Source organism: Copadichromis virginalis, linkage group LG23 (assembly GCF_057382275.1).
Source record: "Copadichromis virginalis isolate Kocher_CV1m ecotype Utaka linkage group LG23, C_Virginalis_male_GT1.1, whole genome shotgun sequence".
Classification (NCBI taxonomy): Eukaryota; Metazoa; Chordata; class Actinopteri; order Cichliformes; family Cichlidae; genus Copadichromis; species Copadichromis virginalis.
Genome location: NC_140639.1, coordinates 39,341,576 through 39,365,578, shown reverse-complemented (window position 1 = coordinate 39,365,578; position 24,003 = coordinate 39,341,576). Strand labels below are relative to the sequence as shown.

Genomic DNA, 24,003 nt, shown 5'->3' with positions numbered 1-24,003 from the left:
CTTATTATTAGAATTTAGTTGTAAACGATACAGAAGGTTTTTCCCACCAATGTCAGCTAGTCCTTTCAGCGGATGTCCTGTCCTAAATCCTCCATTAATCATCCTGATTAAGACTTGTTCTTCTTGTGAGTGTGATTAGCACGCACGGGATCAGAAAAATAAACAGAAACCTGCAGAAAAAAATAAACATGTTCTTATCTTTGTGTGTTTCCCAGGTGTATGTGAGACCACAGCATGCATTCGGTCCAGACAGGGCTGTGGAACCCCCGGCCCCCATTTAAACATGTCTTCCCCATCCCTGCCCCGCCCCCTTCCAACTCGCGCCCCGCTCACGTGAGCTCAACCACCCCAGCCAAACGGATCACATTCTACAAAAGTGGTGACAGCCAGTTTGGGGGCGTCAGGATGGCCATCCACAAGCGCAGCTTCAAATGCTTTGACGCCCTGCTGGACGACCTTTCTCAAAAGGTTAGATGAACTGTAGTAGAGACTTCTTTTGAAGCTGAATGCTTAGATGCATGCATATAGGTCAGGGGTGTCAAACATTAGGCCTGGGGACTAGAACTGAAGAGTAAAAGACTCCAATATGACCCTTGGACAGCTTTGCAAAATGTGAAGTAGGATATAAATGTATAAATTTTAGACTTTTAACTGTATTTAAGCATTTCCTACTGATAAAGACCTCTCTCGTGGCCATCCATATGACACAAAAGTAATATCACAGTGTAAAAAACAAAACAAAAACACAAGAACAGACATTTTCTGTCAATTAACAAAAATGTTATGCTTTATAATTACAGGACAGTCTGAGCAATGAACTACCACAACATTTTCTTTCATTTTATACATTTATCAAATACTTTCACTCATCTGGCCCACTAAGATATAAGGTGCGGCATGCTGTATGTGGCTTTGACTTTACTGATGCAGGTCTTTTCACCTCTTAACATCCACGCTAATCAAAGGTTATGGTTGGGTTTTGCTTTAGCCACATGATAAATAAGCAATTTTTCAGGAACTGTTGACTTCAAATTAAATCCCAATTATTTTGTCATTACATGTTCGAAACAACTGAAAATCCTACAAAATGGGGTGGATATTTAACAAACCCTAGATGGGTCATCTAGGGTGGATGTTAAGTGGCTAAAACGGCGCTTGTCCTGATCAGCAGTGCTTTATACAATGTAGGGAGAGCAATACATGGATACGAGATAGAGACAGATTAACAGTCACATTTGATATTTATGTACAATTTGTCCACAGGTGCCGCTGCCATTTGGTGTGCGGACTGTGACCACCCCTCGTGGCACTCACACCATCAAACACCTGGAGCAGCTCCAGGATGGTGGCTGCTACCTCTGCTCTGACCGACGCCAGGCGAAGCCAGTAAACATGGAGCTGGTCAACAAACACTCAGGCATCTGGTACCATCACAACCGGAGGCCCCAGAGGCCTGAAACGTCATCCGCAACACCACCTGGCCATTTGCATATGCCTTACAGACAGCGACGGATCTTGCTCGTGAAGAACAGCGAACCGGGGATGAGGAGGAGCGTGGTCCTGAGCAGAAGGACAGCCAGGAGCCTGAGAGCTTTTTTAGATGAGGTGTCCGAAGTGATGCAGTTTCATGTCCGCAAGATCTACACTGTAGAGGGACGCAGGGTAAAAAGTTATATTTATTTGAATTTGCATAGTAAAACTTTGCAAAGGTTGCTCATTTTAGTGAAAACTGTTGACTCTAGTGAATTGTTTCCAGATTGACAGCATTCAAAGCCTGATGACTTGTCCAGGTGTTCTGGTATGTGTTGGCCGGGAAGCCTTCAGCCCCTTGCTGATAAACTTTATTAGGAAAACTTCAGAAGAGAAACTCCCTGGTCTGGGTCCCCGGACTCCTGGAAATGGGGCACGATCCCCTGCTACTCAAGGAATAAGGTCCCCACCTCATGGAGCTCAATCCAGAGCCAGTGAGTACAGCGAAGGACATGAAAGCAAGAAAAATGGTGAGTTTTTTAGACAACTGGGCAAGTTAACAACAGACAAGTTTTAAAAGGTACAAGAAAAAGAGGGAATACATTTTGTTTAAATATTGTACTTTTCTCTTTTCCTTCAGTTAACTTTGGTCTGGAAACCAAAAAGAGCATCATTCACCCTCGTTCTGATTCCTCAAACCGCTCGGCACGTTTCTCTTTTTCCTCTGAAAAGTCATATGGCAATGGTGTCACTGCATGCCCCCAGGGAAAGCCAGCCATTATGAATGATGACATTGAAAAGCGTGTTCTGGTAAATAAAGATGGCAGCCTCTCGGTGGAGATGAGGGTGCGTTTTCACCTCCAGAATGACGAGACCCTCCAGTGGTCCACTCAAATTAAAAAATCTCCATCTCTGAGCAATGAATGTTGCCCTCTAAGTCAGGCTCAGCCTCATTATCTCCAGCAGGGCCAGTCAGAAAGTTGTTCTGACCCTGATTCAACATCCTTTGATCAGTACGGTGTGGACTATTCCAGCCAGCCGCTGCAGTGCGAGTTGGAAGGGAACCGCTGCCCGTGTTGCCATCAGAGGCATGAACAGCATTACGACTTATGGGAAAACCCTGCACACAGCCATAAATCAGCTCCTGTTCCACCCCCACATGCACCCAGCCACACCCACAGTATGATGAGACATACGCACTCTTCTAGCTCTTCCTCATCGTGCAATTCAAGAAGGGTGGTGCGCTGCAGAGCACGGCTCTCCAGCTGCGGGGGTGGCTCAGGTTCAGAGCAGAGCAAACTGGTCCAGGAGGAAATGTGTGTAACCGAGCAGGTTGAGCACAGATTAGAGGTAGAGCAGGATGGGGACACCCATATTGAGGTACACAAGGTGAGCCGGTGTTGCAGTCGAAGTGAAGTGGTTGTCGCGGACAGTAACCTTCAACCACTCAGAAGAAAGTCAGCTGAAGACGAAGAAGATCGCCCGCCATCAGCAGTCAGCAGCTCCTCACATGTCCTTCAGTCGTTGAAAGAAGATGAAGATGATGAGGACGATGATCTGCCACCAAGCATCTCACGGTGTTACCATAGCAATGAACCGTCCCCAACCCCTGAAACTCAACTGCACGAAAAGCCAATAAATGACGTCTCAGCCAATTCTTTCCACTCTACCAAACACAAGGAGCAGGAAGAGCTAGGAAGCAGGGCAGTGTCTGCAGCCTCTTCCTGTCTCTGTGGAGGAGCTGCCGCTTGCTCAGCTGGCCCAGATGAGGTAGATCAAGTCCCTTGCAACACATCTAAAATAAGCGTAACCAGGATGTCAGAATCAGAGGAAGGAGGGGCCTGTGATGATGATGAAGGGATAAAGAGGGCTGTAAGTGACTTGTCAAATCACACAGGACTCTCAGCAAGCTCTCAAAAGTCAGCGACTTCCAGCGTGTGTCCGAATTGCGGGGGCTGCAAACGCAAGGTCGATTCTGTTTCCGGTGGCAGGGAATCACAGAGAACCAATCGTTCCAACCAAGCCTCTCCCCTTCCTAACAGTGATGATGCTGCCTCAGATGTTTCTACCCAATCCAACAAAACCAACCTCACCAATAATGGACGCCTCTCTGCCACACCAAATATCTTGGAGGGCAAAGTATCCAGTGCCATGTCTAGAACATCCAGTCCTCAGGCAACACAAAAAGAGAAAGAAAGGGCTCCCAGTGCTACTTCAGCTACAAGCCACAGGTCCAATAGATCACACAACTCTGGCTGTAAGGGCAGCACTGATATTCGTGCAAAAAAAGAGGACAAGAGAAGCTTCAGCGTAGTGTCAAATCAGTCTGCAAAGTCCAGCAAGTCTGAACACACAAGTGAAGCTCCTGATATCAGTTCAAGGGAGACAGCAGTCAGCGAGAACACTGTAGAAAGAGCAGTCAGCTCCTTGTCAGCCAAATCTTGTGTTTCAGCTCAGACTGATGCATCAGTCAAGTCTCGTAACTCCACCTGTCAGTCAGGAGCTAAAGGCACATCCCAAAGTGACAATCCAGCTGTAGAAGAGCATGACCCAAACAACAGAGCTCCCAGTAGCCTCTCTGTGAAGTCAAATGTGTCTGCAAAGGCTGAAAAGGCTGAAAGACCTGATAGTGCTAGATCAAAAAACTCAAATATTTCTGTAAAGTCCAGCATATCTCAGAGGTCGACTTGCAGTAACTGTGTAAAAGCGACAGCAGTTGAAGCTACCATAAAGGTAACTGGAAAAGGAACAGAAACAGAGGTAGAGGAAAGACCAACAAGTGCAATGTCATCAAAGTCCAACCTGTCTGCAAAGTCTATTAAATCCCATAAGTCCACTAAAGCCTCAGAGCCTGGGGGAGAGGGAGAAGAAAGGGCACCAAGTCAAATGTCTGGCACGTCAGTTAAATCGAACAAGTCTGCTAAGTCTACAGAGTCGTTCAGGTCTAAATGTGATGGCAATGAAATGGTGACATGTTCAAGCTCAAAGACAGCAGATGAAGCTGAAGAAAAAAAGAACAATCTGGTAAATAATGAGAGGACACCCAGTGCAGAGTCCTCCAAATCTCATGAATCTGACAGTAATCAAAACACAGAATCAGACTCCGAAATAGTACACAAAACAGAAAAAGCTGAGAAGCGAACTGCTAGTATTTTATCCCATAAGTCAGCTTCCTCTGCAAAGTCTCACAGTACAAAGATAGAGGGAGATGACATGGTGGACAGAGCCCCTAGTGCCAAGTCCTCCAAGTCCCAGAAGTCAAATCACACAACTGCATCTCCAGTTCCAAGTGAAGCTAAAGAGAATCAGGAGAGGGTGGAAAGTGTCATGTCTGCCAAGTCAAAATCTTCAGTAAGGTCCAACATTTCTCATAAATCAAATTCAAGTGCAAATGTTGTCACCATTAAAACGCCTACAGTTGATGACGAGGAAAATGTGACGAATGAGAGAGCACCAAGTGCTGCATCAGGAAGATCAAATGTTTCATCTACAGTGTCTCAAAAGTCAAATTGTAATGGAAAAACTGATATTTCTATTATTGAAACAGCGGATGGAGACAAAAAGGTAACAAATGAGAGTGCACCAAAAATTAAATCTAATGTCCAAACTCTCTCACCTAAGCGAACACGTTCGCCGCGGATGCGCTCTCCCGATGCTTCAGCCGCATCCACCAAAAGTTGTAAGTCTCCTGTGCAGCAGTTGTTGAATGGCTCTGATGCTGGAGACACAAGAGGGCCCAGTGTCTTGTCAGTTCACTCCGCGGGCTCTGCTAAATCTGGCAAATCCAGATGCTGCTGTGGAGCCACTTCAGAATTTGATGAGGCAAAAACGGAAAAGGAGAACAAGGATAAAGAGGTGAAGCTCAAGGTGAAAAGTGAGAATGTTTCTGAGCGAGCAGGCAGCGCAGTGTCATCAGGAGGCACAGACCATCCTTTGAGTCAGAACTCAACAGAATCGGTCTCTCTTGGGTTACCTGAAGAAACATCTGCCTCAGACAGTGGGAAGTCTAGCGTCTGTGTTCACAGAAGTGCTGAGAGCAATGACGAGGGCCAGGCAAAGACCTCAACTCCCAGTCTCCCAAAAAGCCCAGAGGTTTCCACCATGAAGGAGGATGTGGAGATAACGGGGTCCACCGTTTCTCAAAAATCCAACAGTACTGGCAGGAGGAGGGGTTCAGCAGTGGATATCCCAACTATTGAAACTCCATCAGGTGAAGAAAATGGATTGCAAAAGACAGAAAAAGCAGCAAGTACAATTTCAGTCAGAAGCAGCAGGTCTAACAAGTCTTCTTGCAACTGTAAGTCTAAAGAAAAACATGCTAATGCTAGCTCGACCAAACTTGGAAATGGCAGTGAAACAGAAAATGTGAAGTCTGCTCCGGTGACAAATGGTAGCAACAGCAGGAACTCATCTGCAATGTCATTAGCAGGTGCGAAAGTCCAGATAAAATCCTCTGCAAACACAACAGCAAAAACAGTTCCTGGAAACTCAGAAAATAATGGCACGGAAAATCAAAGAAACCCTAGAGCAGCTAGTGAGGCCAAACAGGAAGAAGACACTGCATACAGTAAAGTAATCTCCTCCCAAAGTCCCTGTTGCCTCAGGGCTGAGTCGGCAGATTTAGCTTCAGATCAGAGTAAAGAAAAAGATCAGGTCGAATGTAAGTCCAGATTTAGCACAGGGAGCGATTGTGGTAGTGTCAAAATGGCCAGCTCTCTGAAGAAAGGAACCCCTATCAAGTCCTCAAGCCCTTGTCCCTTACACAGCAAAGTAGAGACATGCAGTGAAAGCACTTTGTCTCAATCTCTGTCTGCTGCTGACTTGCTAAAGGAAACAATGGCTGCAGCACGCCCATGCAGCCGACAATCTAAAGCCAGTAAGTCCAGTGACAAGTCCAAGAGCAAGAAAAGTGGAATGTGTCAAAGACGCAGCAATCAGATGGATAAAAGAGAGGAACTGACACCTGCCTGTTTGCCCAACACGTCCCCCAGTGAGGTTGTTAGTGACTGGCTGCGAAGTATTCCTGCTAACAGCAGCATGCTAGCACTTGGCAATGAGTTTAATGAGGAAGAGCTGACGCCAAAGGAAATGGAAGAGATGCCTGGAGGAGAGTTAGCACAGGAGAGTCCTGAAGGTGAGAAGTTAGAATTGGAGGAAAAAGGTGACCCTGAAGAGGATGAAGAGAAAGAAGATGAAGCTAAATGTGAGATAGCACAGGAGGAGAAGGGCTCAGATCCAACTTCAGGAGATGCAGAGGGGACTTCTGGTCGCCCTAGTGCTCTACTATTACAAAGTGAGGCTCTGCCTAGAAGCTGGCAGTCTTCTGCAGCTGTGATGAAAGTTCTTCTAAGTTCTTCTCTGGGTCGATGTAGGAGTATGCCCGAGGTAAGCCAGTTACTTTTTTGTGACAGAAAATTATTCTGCTATACAGAGCTATAGATAAAAAGTTGCCAGAGGTGTGGACTTGAGTCACATGACTTGGACTCGAGTCAGACTCGAGTCATTAATTTTATGACTTTAGACTTGACTTGAAAAAATGTTCTAAGACTTGTGACTTGACTTGGACTTTTACACCAATGACTTGGGACTTGAATTGGACTTGAACCGGTTTACTTGAAAAGACTTGATATTTTACCCCAAATATAAAATTTAACATGCATATTATATAGAGATTGAAAATGTGACGTCATTCACGGGTAGAACCGCAAAGGATTCTGGGAACTCGTGGCAAGCGGTACTAGCGGCTTTCAATTAAAATCAGTTACACAGCGATAAAAAGAAACACAAAAATGTCAAGAAGCTGTTGTATCATTAACTGCAATAGCCGGTCGCATGACAGCCACGGGAAGCCGACGGGTAAAGAGATCGGTTGTTATCGGATTACGTCGTTGAAGAGAAATTGTTCAGCCATGTTTCCGAAGTAACAAAGAGGCGACGGATGGCCTGGATTGCAGCCATTCAAAGATCAAATATAACGTCCCAGAACACTCCAGCTCACAGGTTAGTCTGCTCCAAGCATTTACACGAAGGTCAGTGTTTTTTAGTAGTTAATACGTCATTTTCATAACATAATTAGTGATATAGGTTACAAGCAAGTCTGGCGCTGAACAGAAATTGTCGCGCTATGCTCCTTTATTTATTGTGCATAAATAGTGAATTGTCCTGACACAATATTGCGTTTCGCTTCTGTTATTATGGTACATTGACAAAAACATATACTTTTATTCACAGGATAAAACAGGTTTTTTGTATCACTAATTGCCCAGTACGATTACAGCATACAGTATTATTGTCACTGCTACATTTCTGTGATGGGTACCAGAAATTATTTCCACTGCTAATTAATTACCGTTGAGCTCAAAGGTTATATTAATAAACGGTTAAGGAATGTGTATTTATGACGACAATTTGTGAGACTGGTAAACTTATGATACGTACGATGGTCTTTCGTTCTACACGGTGCATTTCAAGGTCCTGCACCCATCTGGCGGTAAACTGTACCTGGGCTTGTTGCAGTGACCTGAAGTTACTAAACTTCATGAGTGTATGCGCTCACTCCAAGAACCGTATGATTATAAATATGCATATAAATATGCTAAGATGAGATAGCTGACTTCATCTAACTAGCAAATGTTGTCCAGGCTACGTTGGTGATACAGTTTTTTTTTAATGTGTATGATATTTTTGTCATGCGATTTTAAAGCCGGTCCTACAACCGCATCCAAGAATAACATGCAGCTTATCTCAGAACTGTCGGTGAAAATTATTCTTGGAGCTAGGTTTAATTGAGCTGCATTTTAAAGAGGTGCAATTTCACAACTTGTGTATATTTTCTAAGTTCACTATTTTGTCATGTGTTGAGAAAAACACAGATTTAAAATTACATGGTCTAATATTTACATTTAGCATAACTGCAACATTATTTTTTCGTTTTTTTTTTTTTTTAAAGACTCGAAAGGACTTGAAATTCAAAGTTTCAGACTTGTGACTTGACTCGGACTTTTACACCAGTGACTTGAGACTCGACTCTGACTTGCCTGACATTACTTGAGACTTGACTTGAGACTTGAGGATAAAGACTTGAGACTTGACTTGAGACTTGAGGATAAAGACTTGAGACTTACTTGAGACTTGCAAAACAATGACTTGGTCCCACCTCTGAAAGTTGCATCACCAGAGGCATCTGGAATAAAACTGCCAAGTTTGTGGCAATCACTTGTGAGCAAGTGAGCAACCAAAAGTACTTGACTTGCTAGGAAATGTACCATGTTCATGATCCATTTGACCCTACATAATTAACATGCAAATTTTCAAATTTAGAAGTTATACGTTTTGGGTTAGATATGCCAAATAAATGGTAAATGGCCTGTATTTATATAGCGCTTTACTAGTCCCTAAGGACCCCAAAGCGCTTTACATATCCAGTCATCCACCCATTCACACACACATTCACACACTGGTGATGGCAAGCTACTTTTTGTAGCCACAGCCACCCTGGGGCGCACTGACAGAGGCGAGGCTGCCGGACACTGGCGCCACCAGTAGGCAACGGGTGAAGTGTCTTGCCCAAGGACACAACGACCAAGACTGTCCAAGCCGGGGCTCGAACCGGCAACCTTCCGATTACAAGGCGAGCTCCCAACTCTTGAGCCACGATCGTCTGATGACGAATATGTGAAAATGACATGAAAAGAGGTGGATGTTAACATAAACTACCTTCAGTCCTAAACAGGCAACCTGTGTCCCTGCAGATCTTAGATGTTAAATCTAGAAATCCTAAAATTCTGCTCAGTTAATTTCAGGATTTTGAAATTCCTTTTTAACCAGTTGTAATTATTTGAATTTGACTATAATTCCTGCATTGAACATATTCTACATTCTCTGAATGTTTTCTTTTTGATCTTAGGTGTCTCCGGTTTATGGACGCCGACTAAGCACATCAGCCAGGGGTCTTTTGGACTGTTTGGCCCAGCTCCAGCTCATTGAGCCTTCATTGGGCCCTGGCTGTGATGTACAGAAGGGTCGCAGCCAGCAGTATGAAGACATAATGGCTATCCTTCATTCCCTGTGGCTCACTGAGCCTGGGAACATCCAAGCCAAGGAGACAAAGGAGAACAAGAACAGTAGCCCAGAGCAGGTGACACCACCAAGGTCCTCATCTGGGGTGGATATGAGCAGTGGCTCTGCAGGTTCAGGGAAGGAAAATGGCAATCAAGGAGGAGATGAGACACCTCCAAAAGAGAGAGAATCTCTACAAGCACACGAGGTAGCAGAGAACATCGTAGAAGAGGAGGAAGAGGGAAATGAAATGGCAGGAGATACAGATATTGAGACAGAACACAAGGAAACATTCACAGACCAAGCTAAGGCAGACACAGCAGAGGAACCAGTGCAAAGTGAAGAAGCTCCTCAAAAAAGCGAAAGCTCCAAACCCTCAGAGTCATCAGACAAGACCTCTGCCAAAGACAGTTCCAAATCTCCCACCGATAATGAGCACGAGACATTGGAAGACTCTAGTACAGGCACACCCCCAACTGTTCTTCGAGCATCTTTGGCCAAAAGACCATCCCAAGACCCTGACCCAGTGTGGGTACTTCACCTTCTGAAGAAGCTTGAAAAACAGTTTATGGTCCACTACATTAATGCAGTGGCAGAGTTCAAAGTTCGATGGGATCTAGATGACAGTCACATCCTGGACACCATGATATGCGAGCTGAGGGATGAGGTGAGCCGACGCATCCAGGGCAGTATTGAACGTGAAATGAGGAAGATTCAGGGTCGAGCGGGGAGAGGTGGTAGGTCACCTCGGCCGCCACAAGGAACACATCTCTCCAGAGAGTCCACTACAACAGAGAAGAGACGTCAGATGTTGAAGGTAAATCTACCACAAAACTGTCTTCATAGCAGAGGATACTGCTTGGATGACATAAATTGTTGGATTTAATTTTTGTTTGTTTGTTTGTCTTTTTAGATTATGAAGAAACAGTCAGTGAAGACCAGCGAGTCCCTCAGCGACGGAGAGATGACGGGGGAGTTCAGCGACCAGCGAAGTGACGACGAATACTGTCCATGCGAAGCTTGTGTTCGCAAGAAAATGGCTGCACGGCCTTTCAAAATCAACCCGCTAGCGGCTGAAGCACCGGTGATGAAGGACTTTGACCTACTTAAGATACTTCAGCTGAAGAAAAGCCCAGCCCCTGCAACCGTGCCGCAGCCTGCGGCAGTGGAAGACGAAAGCCAGGCGGCTGTAGACGACGATGGGAGGAATTTAGACGTAGTCCAGGAGGAAGAGGAAGACGAGGAAACCAAAGAGGACATCAGAGCTGTTGTTGTTTTAGAGGAGACGATTGCAGAGGAAGATGAAGAGGCTGAAAAAGAAAACGATGACGGTAAAGCAAGGGAAGAAGAGGAGACAGAAGATGAACAGGAGGAAAATGAGGAAAGTGATGCAAGCAAAGAGGAGGAGGAAGAAGAAGGAACAAGTGGTGAAGAAGTGAGAGAAGATGAGACATCAGAAACTGGAGGGGAGGATGAAGAACATCAGTGTAAGTGTACCAGAAACGAGGATGAGAGTGACCAAGAGGAGGAGGGAGAGGAGCAAACAGGAGAGGATGAAGAAGAGATGGGAGAAGATGAAACAGAGGAAAATGAGGGAGACACAGGAACTGGCGAAGAAGAGGAGACAAGCGACCAAGACACAGTAAAAGAGGCGTCAGTGGGCAAAGGAGAAACCCCAGAAAATGAAGAGAGTGATGAGAGAGTAGACGATAAAGAAAAACCCACCGAGGGTGAAAGTGTGGAAGAGGGGGAGGATAGTGCCGCAGAAACGACAGAAAATGAAAAGTCGACATTGTCAAAGGAGGTTGCAGAGAGGGACAGTGCGTCAGCAGAGGGTGAAGATGACGAGGAAGACAACACAGGAGAGGGTGAATCGAGTGAGGAACAGGAAGGGGAGGCATCTGAAAAGGAAAGAACCTCGCCACAGGTAAATGTAAACCATGTTTTTACTGAAGTTTATTCAGTAATTATTATGTATAACACAAAGGATAGCATTGTTTTCTTTTTTTTCTTTTAAAGGACAGTCACTTTCATGTTAGTAAAACAGCACTGCACTCATGGAAGTTTAACCGCATTGATTAAAGATGTCAAATAGGCCAACAAACATGATCAGACTGACTCTCCAGCTTAATTTTGACTCCCCTTTAGTGCCGTGCAGTACCGCAAATTATTGTATCAATCCAATACAAGTGAATACAGAATACAAAGTGAATACAAAACACCACTGAGTCCCTGAACAACAAACTGCGCTGTTCCTTAAAGAGGAATCTGACCTATTGCATCCTCACCACTAATTCTAAGCCTGTGGGAAAAGATAATCTCGCCATCCAATTAGAGCGCCTGAACAAATCTGTTTTGTTTGGCACCAACATGAAGCTTCCGCTGATGGACTTATGCTGCTTTTGCCAGTTACAAAAAAAGCTTCAACATGTTAAAAATACTTTTAAACTGTGTATTTTTGCCTCCATCGGAAGCTGAAACCAGTTAAGGATCAGTTTGGTGATATTATTTACTGGCACCTCCCTGCACTGATTAACTCATTTTAATCTCACACATTAATTTGGTGGTACTATGTAAGCATCTTGTAGATGTAATTACAGCACTCTAATGCCCAATTCATCTAATTAAAACTGCTCAGAAATCATTTATTGTTATCTCATTTAACCCTACAGGGGCAGGACGCGATTCCAGCTGCCTGCATGACCGAGGGAGAGGAGGCAGACGCGGAAGACTCGGACATAGATAGCAAACGTTCAAGCGACACCACTGCTGACAAATCGGGATCGGAGGAGAAGGAAGAGAGTGGAGAAGACAAAGATGAGGAGGAAGATGCTGTTAAAGAGTTCAAGCTAGAGGAAGAGGATAAGGCAAATGGAAGCAAAGGAGAGGATGGTGCTCTTCTGCATCAGTTCACCAGAACCTCAGTGGAGTCCCAGCCTGGCTCATTGGAGGACATCGACGCTGAGTCCCCACAAAATCCTGTGGACTCCACTGAAGTGTCCAAAACGGCTGACAGCATATCCACAGGTGGTAGCAATGGCCAGAGAAGGAGCCGGTCACCAGCCAAGGTCAAGCAACTCAAACCGAAAGAGGGTTAAGACAAACTGGACAGTTTTTGGATACACCTCAGGACACTTTCAAAGACTATTCGCCAGGTGAATCCCCAACTTAGTGACATAGTTTTAAAAACATAATTTGCTCTTCCTGGGACTACACTGGATCAACATAGGCATTTTTATAGGTTTAAAGACTCACTTAAAAACTTGAAGCACTTTATTAATCCAGATCTTGTTTAGGAGGAACAAAACTGATTTATGTTACAAAAGCAAAATGAAACTTGAAACCAGTCTATCGTACATTTATTGTGTTTATAATGGATCTGTGTATATTTTTGAAGTTAACTGTATGTAAGAAGGCATATGAGAATATATTTTTGAAAAACTAACACTTGGTATCTATGGGTGACTTATCAGAACTCAGTTTTGTGCTCAGTGGACAGATTTATTGCTGTATTGAATGGAATAGCTTTTTATATTTACTACACGTTTGCTCAGCCGTGGCAGTTGTATTTACTTGGGTTATCGGTTCAGTTCTGCGATTATTTCTTGGAGCTGTATCATTGAGTCAGTGCTGGATTCTCAGGGTTTTGGTCACCCAGCTTGCTTTGATTTTTTTACCCTGAAAAACATACTAGAAGTAATCCTTGAAGGTCTTTTATAACTTGTGGGGTTTTTGTCATATTTCACCCTGCTTATAAAACAAAGTGACTGGGTGTGCATCAGAAGTTAGTGAGGGTGGTCTCTGCCGCTGCAGCTACGGAAAAACCCCAAACTATTCTACTCTACTGCTCTTCAAACCATGTCTTCATTATATATATATTTAGTTGTCAAAACTTGTCATTAAGTGTACAAAGGAAGTCATAAAATGTCATTGTCGTGGAGATTTAAAAAAAGGTTATTTCCTAGCTTACCTATTATTTAACTACTTGTTTAAATCTTTAACCTGTTAAATCAATTGTTTAAACCTATACAAGTCTGTAATGTGATTACATTAGAATCTTTTTTTTGAAAAATAGGCTTGTTTGCTTTCTTGCTGAGCTAGTATGAAGACTTATCAGCACTATCAAGCGTACACACTTAAAAGCTAGAATTAGCTTAGCTTAGCATAGCTAATTACTGACCTTTAGAGTGTCTAATAAACTAATGTCATTTTTATTGTCCTCTAAACAAAGCTAGCTCACAGTTTCCTTTTTCTTCCAGTGTTAAGTTAAACAAAGCTCATTAACTCCCAACTTTGTATTCATTTAGCATTTAGCTTGCATATATAAATGTTTTCTTAGTCAATTCTTAGCAAGAAAGTAAACAGCTGTATTTTTCAAAATGTCAAAGTATTCTATTTTCAGGTACCTTCAAATAATACATACTGTACTTTAATAACAATGTATTATCTTTGAATTCTTGACAGTTAGAATGTGTTTTAACTGTGCTGTACCTCACTGTATTTATGTAATCCTATTACTGTGATCATACCATAAATGCTTTTTGTCCCAGGAGAAACAGTGTGCAGCATGTAGCTGCAGGAAATTTTAGGAGACGACAGCCTGACTTTAAGGTTGATGTAAACCTTTCTCTGCTGCTTTGGTAAAGGAGTCTCCTTAGGTGTGTGTTACATGCTGTAGATACTGGCGGAGTTTGCACACCAGCCATGTGGAACAACAGCGTGAAGCGTGTTACTGATGCCTTATTGTATCCATGGTTACATAGAGGATGATCGACACAAACAGAGGAGGAGATCACACTTAAGTTAGTGGCTCTCCATTAGACTCACAAAGCCTGTTAAACAAGCTGGAATGAGTCAAAGCTGCTGGTAAAGGCTTCAGGCTTACTCTTCAACTGTATATTAGAGCAGGGACACTGCACACGGTCAGTGTGTGCTCAGTACAGTGAGAATGAGGCGCTTATCTCTTACTGCTTAGTTTGACAAAAGCCTCCTATTTTGTGGCACCAAGAAGGTGTGTGTGCCTATGCTGTTACTGGTCTGTCTGTCCGTCCACTAATCTTAAGCATCACAAAGTGAACATCATGTACTTAGAGCAAATGATTATATGAATGTAATGATACTGACAGAAATAAAATAAATGCACTGAATGGTAATTCTCCAAATGTTCTATAATAATCTGGACACATTTCTGTAACTCAGCAGTGTTTGATGGAGCTGAAACTCCAAGTCAGTTATGCAAGCATGTATCGTGGAAGTACGTCTATTAGTCAGATGAAATGAAACTAGAGCTCTTTGGTCATAGAAACATTGATTATGTTTAAAGAAAGATTGGAGAGTGGTCTTTTCTTTAGTCTTTAGTTTCTCCTACACCATGCAGCGCATCGGCCAGCTATTGATGTCCATTGTTGTTGATCAGCTGCTATTGCTTCGGCTTCATCCAAGTTAATGCTGGCATGCTCCAGATCATCTATTATGGTCCGGCACCAGGTGGTCTTAGGACCTCCTCTTTTGCGTTTCCCTCTATGTGGAAACCATGTCATGGCGACTTTGGCTGGCCGGTGAAGGAGTAGGCAAAGGAATTTTGCTGCAAACCGAAATCAACGTTGAGCAACAATATCGGCTAGGGGAAGCATGTCTGCTCTTTGTAGCACCTCTTTGTTCATTATCCGGTCCCAGAATTTGCCGGAGGCCACGTTGTTGGAGCACGTTCAGCTGACGGATTGTTGCATTTCTTGATTGCCATGTCTCGCTAACGTAGAGGGTGATTGGGATAGCAATGGAGTTGAACAGATGAATCTTGATCGGCGTGTTCAGTAAAGTTGAGTTCCAGATGTGCTGTAACTCCAGACACCATGCCAATCCTGGAACAGACATCTCGATCGGAGACATCGTCGTTTGAGATAATGCTACCTAGGTAGCAGAAATTCTCAACTTCGTCAACTTGTTGCTGTCTGATCATGACTGGTACTCAAATGTAAGCATAACCCACACGAAGTACCTGTCTTCTTGGCGCTTATTCATAATCCGGTCTTCGCTGCCTCTCGTAAGTTCTTGTTGAGTGGAGCCTATAGGAGTGCGATGTCCACACTGACAAGTTTCCGCTCTTCTCAACAGAAAATACCAGCGTTCATTTGATCAACCAATCCCCACGTGTCCGGCAGGCACTTATTAGTTTCGTGCTGTATAACCCAATAACACCGCAATCCCCACAGTGAAACACGGTGGTGAGAGTATTATGATGTTGGGATCCTTCAGTGTGTCTGGAACTGGGAATCTTGTCAAGGTGGAAAGAATCATGAAGGAGAAAGGATATGTGAAGATTTTTAAAGAAAACCTCAAGCAGTCAGCAGCAAAACTGTGTTTGGGTCATCACTTTATTTTCCAACATGACCATAACCCAAAACATATGTTGCTTCTGGTGAAGAACAGTGTATCTAACATGCCTGTTTTGGTGTGTTAACCTCGTTCCAGGATCAACATTGCAACTAAGCAATCATGTTGTCATAGCTTCGCAATGTGGATAAAAAAAGAAGAAAAATACCCTTCTTTATATAAAACTTTCTTGTCAGACAAATGGTAAGAATTTGAAGTGTTTTCTTTATTAATTTTATTGATATAATGAATATATTATCAAGTTTGGTTTCCTCTTAGCCAAATTTAGGTTACTAAAGTTGGTTTGCTAATGATACTTTTTAATAGCATTAGTTAACTTCTTGACTAAAGATAATTGAATGCTCAGACATATTGGTTAGTTGCGATGTTGATCTGGGACTATTGTTATTATGATGTTGGGACAACGCCAACACGGAGATATCAGATCTTGTGGTGTGTGTGAAAAACTGCCCCAGAAGACCTAAGTGAATGTGACTGACTGGCCAGCACAAGGCCCTGATTTGTTTAATAATTCTGTCCTCATCTGTAAATGATTGTTAAATGCAGTGAAATGTCTAAAAATGTCAGTTCCTCTAATGGCCACTTGAGGTTGCTCCAAAAGTGAGTTATACCCACAGACCACCATGTTAAAATGCCCAGCTTTAGAGTACTGAAACGCAAACTTACATTAATAAGTCTAGTTACATGGTGATTAGCTTAGGTTAGCATGGCATCTAACCAGAAAGAAACAGCTAGCATGGCTAGGAACTTCCACTAGTAGCGGTTTAGAGACAATTAGACACTTTGATTGTGTAACAAATTTGTTTCTGTGTATAGATCGAAACCCAAGAAATGAGAGAGAGCAAGATGTGTCCTTCTACTTTCAGGTTATTAAGCTACGCTAATCACTTCCCGGCTTTAGTCTTACACATAATAAAGTGCAATGATCTCAGGCCCTTTACTTCCATTTTTTCCTGCACTTGTTAACATCATGCTACAAAATCAAACAGCCAGTAGTGTAAGTAATAAATGGTTTATGAAGTAAAATCACTGTGATTTTATAGGTGGCAAACAGAAATGCTGAGAATTGTGTCCTAACGCTTTCTGATCCAGACCTGATGTGCACTTCATCTTCTTGGGACCTCCTTCTCTCTCGGCTTCGCCGCTGTGTTTGGCTCTCCTCCAGTGGAGTTCCAAAGCTGTTCAACCTCTCTCTCAAGATACTCACACATAAACCACGCTAATCCCCTACCTGTGAGTAAGTTGAGCAAAAGAGGGATTGAGATTGACTTACATCACACGGACAGATCCTGCTGAGCCTTTAAATTCCAGAAAACACTTACAGAACATAGAGTGTCAGGCTTTCTAACATAGTTTAGTGAATTTGAGTCAAAAAGGCTAAAACTTTCATTATCTTAGAAAACACACTTTTTTTTAATTTACTTATTTTATTTCAATCACATTAAATTAAAACAGAAGTATGTTCATTTAAGAGTGAGATAAAAGTGCTCAAATTTGTGTTTTGTATGTAAGATTTTAACTTAACGGCCTCCGTTACCACATCCACTGAGCCACGGCTTCCCTAACAATTGGCTGCTGCTTCAAATGTGACTCCGCCTCCACCAGTGACCAACCGGTAAGTAAAATGACCAAAGCCAGAGGGACCACCTTAAAAAGAGGGAGACAACATGATACAGCCGTTTAGTTCCTCTCTCTTCAGTTATTCAGCTCTTTATGTGATTTCCGTACCAGAAACCAGATTTTTCTTCAACCATGTGGGTCATTCTACATAAAGTAATTTATTCAATTTAATTCACTTTTATTTATATACTGCAAAATCACAACAAAACAACAACAGTGAGACAAACCCCTACTAGCAAGCGCTCAGCGACAGTGGGAAGGAAAAACTCCCTTTTAACAGGAAGAAGCTTCCAGCAGAACCAGACACAGGAAAGGGCGGTTCTGTGTTTTCTGGCATCTTCAACTCCTCACTGCAGGCATGTCATGTGCCTGCCTGCTTCAAGTCCTCTACCATAATCCCTGTCCCCAAGAAACCTAGGATCACTGGACTAAATGACTACAGACCCGTGGCTCTGACATCTGTGGTCATGAAGTCTTTTGAGCGCCTAGTTCTCTCCCATCTCAAGACCCTCACAGCCCCCCTCCTGGACCCCCTGCAGTTTGCATATAGAGCCAACAGGTCTGTAGATGACGCCATCAACATGGCCCTACACTTCATCCTGCAGCATCTGGACTCCCCAGGAACCTACGCCAGGATCCTGTTTGTGGACTTCAGCTCTGCCTTCAACACCATCCTTCCAGACCATCTCCGAGGCAAGCTTTCCCAGATGAATGTGCCTGATCCCATCTGCCGGTGGATCACTGACTTCCTGACGGACAGGAAGCAGCACGTGAGGCTGGGGAAGAATGTCTCGGACTCCCGGACCATCAGCACCGGCTCCCCTCAGGGCTGTGTTCTTTCTCCTCTGCTCTTCTCCCTGTACACCAACTGCTGCACCTCCACCCACCAGTCTGTCAAGCTAATCAAGTTCGCAGATGACACCACCGTCATTGGGCTCATCTCGGACGGGGATGAGTCTGCCTACAGGAGGGAGGTTGAACGTCTGGTGTCCTGGTGCAGCCACAACAACCTGGTGCTGAATGCCCAGAAGACAGTGGAGATTATTGTGGACTTCAGGAAGCACACAGCTCCACTCCCCCCCATCATCCTGACTGACACCCCCATCACCTCTGTGGACTCATTCCGCTTCCTGGGTACCACCATCACCCAGGACCTGAAGTGGGAGCCCACCATCACCTCCGTCATTAAGAAAGCCCAGCAGAGGATGTACTTCCTGAGGCAGCTGAAGAAATTCAACCTGCCAACACGGACGATGATGCAATTCTACACTGCAATCATCGAGTCCATCCTCACCTCCTCCATCACCGTGTGGTACGCTGGAGCCACTATCAGGGACAAACAGAGACTGCAGCGTGTTGTGCGCTCTGCTGAGAAGGTGATTGGCTGCAGACTCCCATCTCTGCAGGACCTGTACACCTCCAGGACACTGCGGCGTGCAGCCCGGATCTCAGCTGACCCTTCTCACCCTGGACACAGTCTGTTTGACCTGCTCCCCTCAGGCAGGAGGCTCCGGTCCATTCGCACCAGAACCTCTCGCCATAAGAACAGTTTCTTCCCCTCTGCTGTCGGACACATGAACAATAACCATATGACTGTCCCCGCCACTAACACATGACCCTACGCTGTGTCACTGCATCATTTCATGTCTGGCACTGATCACCACCTGCACTCATGTATATATCTTTCTACGTAGCACTCATAATTCTTATTCTCATGTATATCTCATGTATATCTCATGCACATATCTTTCTTTCTACATAGCACTTTAATTCTTATTGTCTGCACTGAAGCACCGCAGCAATTTCCTAATGTTGTAAACCTCAACATCTGGCAATAAACCCATTCTGATTCTGATTCTGATTCTGAGCAGTTGGCACTTCCCCTCTGAAATGGAGTAAAATGAGTAAAAGTGAATGTGATGTAATCCCAAGAGAAAACTATCACAGCCTGAGACCCTCTTGATTATAAGAACTTTGATAAAAACCTCCAACCTCTTACACAGAACCAATGAACAGCAATATAGTAGTTTTCACAGCTATAGGCTAATGTGTCAAAATAATATTATTTTAAAAAGCGGTTGTTTTTAAATTCTAAAATGTGTTTCAACATATGTTTGTAAAGCTTTTTAAAGCACTTACGTATAACTGAAAGAGGTAATGACAAGAAGAAACCGTTTTTAAAATCGGGTTTCTGGTATGGATCTGTCAGCAACATGCACATCACCTCTTTACCTTGGTGCTGTTTCTGGCAAAGCACGTGTGTGTGGTGATGTCAGAGGATGTCATCTCCAGTGTCAGCATGTCTACTCGGTAGATTGCCTTTAAAAGAGCTTCCTCACATTTTTCCTCTGGACATGTAGAAAGCTTCTGAAAATAGAATGATTAAGCCTTAATTTACCTCTAAGTTCTAGTAAGTTATAGTCTTCTTTGCTGAATGTGCTGCACAGATGGACTTATTTAAAAAAACAAAAACACTTTGCCCTGTGGGTTCCCATCATGTTGTTTATTGGTTACTAAAAAAAAGGGCATAGTGTGAAAATTGTAGTCAGTAATCATGAAAAGGACGGAGCACAAACAATACACCCTGTAATGCAGTGTTTAAGCTTTGTTAGCGTTTTACATCACAGTACCTGGAGTAAACGCGTGGCCCTGCGGTACAGTTTAGTGTTGGTGACCTGCAGGTCAATCATGTGGTTCTGGTATATCTTCCCCTTTAAGACATGAGCTCCAGTGCTCACAGCGTTCAGCACCAGCTTGGTGGACAGCTCCCGCTGCTCACACAGAAAAGTTATTGATTTTCCTTCCCCTGCATTTATAAAAACCACACTGAGAGGAAACATTAAAGAAAATAACCTGCCATCCAAAATAAGATCTACAGAAGCAAGAAAAATTGAGAATCAATAAAGACTACTTTTTTTGACACTCCATCCTTACACTGTATTTATCTCTTTATATGGGTGCAAACGTCTCTAAGGAAAGAAGGTGGCAGAAATATAATGGCAGAGGCAGAGCATTTAATATTATATTATTTCTCATGCTTCAGTGAGTTGTTGGGCTAATGTGTGTCAAAGTGTGTGTGTATACTGTACCATATGCTGCAAGGTCCCTGAAACAAGTGCTTCTTGAGGCCAAGTTATCTTTAGTGTAGATAAACACAGTTTTTTGATGTCGTCCTGCAAAGAAAAGATACCCACATTAATACCCAAGTACAGTTGTTATAAAAGGTTGTGAACCTTGATTTTTGTATCAGTTAATGCTAATATGTTATCTGATTTTCATATAAGACACAATTGTAGCCAGACACCATCTGACTACACTATACCCAGACACATTCATGATCACTCATGGTTCAGGCTGGAAGAACTTAGTCAGACGTTTGTATACAATACAAACCCACCAATGTCCCACAGTAAGCTGAACCACGACCAGGCCCTTTTGGTAACCATCAGCTTCTGGCTTAATATTTGATCAGTCTTCCTGGCAGAATTCATAGAGTTCATTTAAATTGGTAGATTTACTACCACAGACCTGACTTTAAACTAATCTTTTTTACACTGGGAAAGAGAAACTACCAGTTGTAGTCCATCCAAAACATTCCCTCAAGGAACTCCTGAGACATTCAAGGTTAAAGTACAGGTTTGAGATCAAAGATGTACTGAAATTTCATCCAGGTGTTCCTCAGATGTTCCCAAATTGGAAATGGAAAGAAAAGAGAACCTGAACACATAATGCCTCTAGCAACAGCTGTCACTGGCACATCCCAAGTTTGCAACAGAGCACTTCGGGATGTTGTTCCGTTGACAGATGAGAAAGAATTTGTTGTGATACCTCAGGGCATGGAAAACCTGTAATTACTGAGGGAACAACTGATTTAACAGTCTATAAACATATTTTAAAGAGGGCTTTGAGTGCAGCAGTACATAACCTGAAACAAAATGGCTAATGAAATGAAATTCATATTTTTAAATGCCAAAATACTGATGAACTGAAATAGTTTTGTAGCTGATGGAGGTTGTTATGCTAAGACCCCCAAGGTCTTACAACATCTTGGCTCATGCTAATGTCAAAGCAATGCAGTTAAACCTTGAACAGGTGTTCATACATGCAGTGCGCACAGCAGTGTGCATGTTTGTAAAATCCATCAGTCAGCACTGTGCGTGAAACACGATTCAAGATTAACGTGTGATCACAGACCTCGCTGTAGGCTGAGTGATTGTCAAGTCACTGCCAAAATGAAAAATACAGCTTATTTTTTAAAATGACACTTAGTTTGGGCTGGACATGTGAATAACAGTGCAGTTTGTGTGTTATTAGTTTAGCTAGATCCTCTCTGTCTCTAATTGTGACTCCATAAAGATCAGACAATAATATTGCAGCTCCAAAACTTCAGACATCTACTTGTTGTAAAGAAGCTGCTGTGTCTCCATCAGCCTGGTGATAAACAGCATGGAGGTTGGGCGTCTTTTCTCTCACTCTGCGGGCCATGTTACCCACTTCAGTGGCGTCATCTGTGGAGAGAGGCTGTCAAAACACTTGCTGCTCTGGAAAAAATCCAAGTTACAAACAAAGCGCCGTCTCACCGGAGTGCGTGTAGATTAGCAGCACAGTGTCCGTATCAGTAAGACACGGCAGGATCAGATGTAGGAAGTCCTCATGTGCTATGGAGAACTTGGGGCCCTACAGGAAAGACATAGTTTCAGAGAAAACTATGGTATAGCCAGGACCACTGAAGAAGAAGAAGACTGGTATTAGCATCTCTCTGCCCTGTCACATGTTTATAATGAAAGCAAAGGGCAGCGTGGCCTCAGCACAGAACAGAACGGCAACGATGACAGAAGATGTGGAGCTGAGCTGGAGGTGGGTTGGAAGGTGGCGTGCAGCAATAACAGCTGTGGAAAGCTGTTCACCGAGGCGTGCCATGGTTCAACTGTTTTGGGGGGGGGTTGTATTCTTAGTCAATATTTGAGTTTCAGTTTTACTGTTTTTACACTTCAGAGAACTTTGGGGTGTTTTGCTTGTAGAGGCTTTGAATCTTTTTTATTTTAGTATGTATTCTAGTTTTTGGTTCTCTGTGTGTTATCCATGTCTGTCACTGTCATGTCTTAGTATTTATTTGTTCAAGGTTAATCTTTATCTATTTAAGTCAGTTCGACTTCCTCCCTTTTCCCTCATTTCCGACTTTCACTCTTCCCTGATAGTTTCCACCCTGTGTCCTGTTGCCCTAATTAGTGTAATAGGACACGCCTCTCTTTGACGGGGTGTCTACTAATAGTATGTTTCCCCTTTTTTTCCATTGTGATATTCTTGTGATTCTTCTGGAAGTTTCTTCCTCTTAAAAGGGACTTTTTCCTTCCCACTGTCGCCAAGTGCTTGTGCAAAGAGGGACATCAGATTGTTGGGTTTTTCTCTGTATTAGTGTAGCGTCTTTACCTTACAATATAAACCGCCTTGAGGTGACTGTTTTTGTGATTTGGCCCTTTAAACTGAAATAAAATAAATTGAATTCAACGTTTGTTCTCTTGGACTGCCTCCTTGCCTCCTGTATCTTGGATTTTGGGTCCTTTAATAAGACTTAATGATTCACACAGTTTGCAAAACTGTAGCAGTATGGCTATATCACATTTTCCAGTTGAATGTGTAGAAGGATGTCAGATGATGCAGGCTAAGTTTGGCTCTGTTCCTTGCATTCAGATTATTTTGCTAATACACATTTATGACTTGGTGGTGATCTGGTCATAAATGTTAGTAGAAAAACATCTGGAGCCATAAGTTCGGTCTTGTAAGATCCTGGGGATCCACTGAGGCTGGGATGCTAGGAAATCAAGTGTAAGTCAGAACTAGTCAGAGACAATAACCCCTTGTACTACCTGCTAGCTAAATTTGTGGCAACAGGCACCTCAGCATGCACTTGCTAGCTGTAATGCTTTATAAATATGTTATTTTTCTCTGTTTTCTACATTAATCTTGCTCATTTTTTTTACATTATTCCGAGGGGGACACAAAGAAGTGGTTGTATTTTAGTCAGCTAATCTGTGTAGAATGAATTCTTTATGTTTCCTAACTGGGGACCTAGATGTGGTTCTCTGTTCAACATTCATATTAGCCCATTCATATAATCCCTACCCTGAAACAGGTGAATGCTGGAGCAAACATGTAATTTTATGTCTAAATGACTGATAGAGTGCCCTGTAAGTCCTACCGACACTGATATGAAAATCTAATTAACACCAACAAGCGGTATAATTTAAAAAAAAAGATTAAGGAACATTGAGCAGATACAGCAGTGTGTATTTTACTCTAATCCTGCTCTAGTCTCTGCTCTGCAGAGACAGATGTGTCATTGCAAGGTACACAACAAGACCTGGATGTTAATGTTAATTGGATTTTACAGGATTTCAGACATGTTATTACTTTGTGTGGCCTTGTTTCAAACCCACAGACATGTTAGAATAGAAATCTCCA

At 43.1% G+C, this 24,003-nt stretch overlaps 2 protein-coding genes across 5 annotated transcripts in view; one reads left to right on the top strand and one right to left on the bottom strand.

Moving 5' to 3' along the window:
• The first annotated feature begins 234 nt into the window (after positions 1–234).
• Positions 235–14,667, top strand: rp1l1a (rp1 like 1a). The gene is made up of 7 exons (XM_085448788.1): positions 235–468; positions 1,264–1,662; positions 1,757–2,000; positions 2,111–6,855; positions 9,377–10,345; positions 10,442–11,455; positions 12,201–14,667. Exons 1-7 carry the CDS (start codon positions 235–237, stop codon positions 12,624–12,626), a joined length of 8,031 nt encoding a protein of 2,676 aa, XP_085304914.1. The 3' UTR covers positions 12,627–14,667.
• The window catches only part of gckr (glucokinase (hexokinase 4) regulator), a 31,778-nt gene continuing 8,581 nt past the window's right edge, over positions 807–24,003 (bottom strand). Inside the window, exons 14-21 of one of the 4 annotated variants that reach the window (XR_014918283.1) lie at positions 22,122–22,218; positions 21,940–22,049; positions 20,631–20,714; positions 20,172–20,312; positions 19,774–19,908; positions 17,447–17,568; positions 17,016–17,152; positions 807–1,645 (exon numbers count right to left, since the gene is read on the bottom strand). Coding sequence is in view for 3 of the 4 variants with exons in the window: in XM_085449830.1 (XP_085305956.1) it covers positions 17,149–17,152; positions 17,459–17,568; positions 19,774–19,908; positions 20,172–20,312; positions 20,631–20,714; positions 21,940–22,049; positions 22,122–22,218 (681 nt within the window). In the remaining variant the exon portion in view is untranslated. The other 3 variants (XM_085449830.1, XM_085449829.1, XM_085449831.1) reach the window with 3 other exon arrangements.

Excerpts from the sequence above, each read along its gene's own strand:
- rp1l1a (XM_085448788.1), top strand. The coding sequence starts at position 235 with ATGCATTCGGTCCAGACAGGGCTGTGGAACCCCCGGCCCCCATTTAAA. Across the intron at positions 1,663-1,756 it reads ACACTGTAGAGGGACGCAGG|ATTGACAGCATTCAAAGCCT; the intron begins GTAAAAAGTTAT and ends AATTGTTTCCAG. Across the intron at positions 2,001-2,110 it reads ACATGAAAGCAAGAAAAATG|TTAACTTTGGTCTGGAAACC; the intron begins GTGAGTTTTTTA and ends CTTTTCCTTCAG.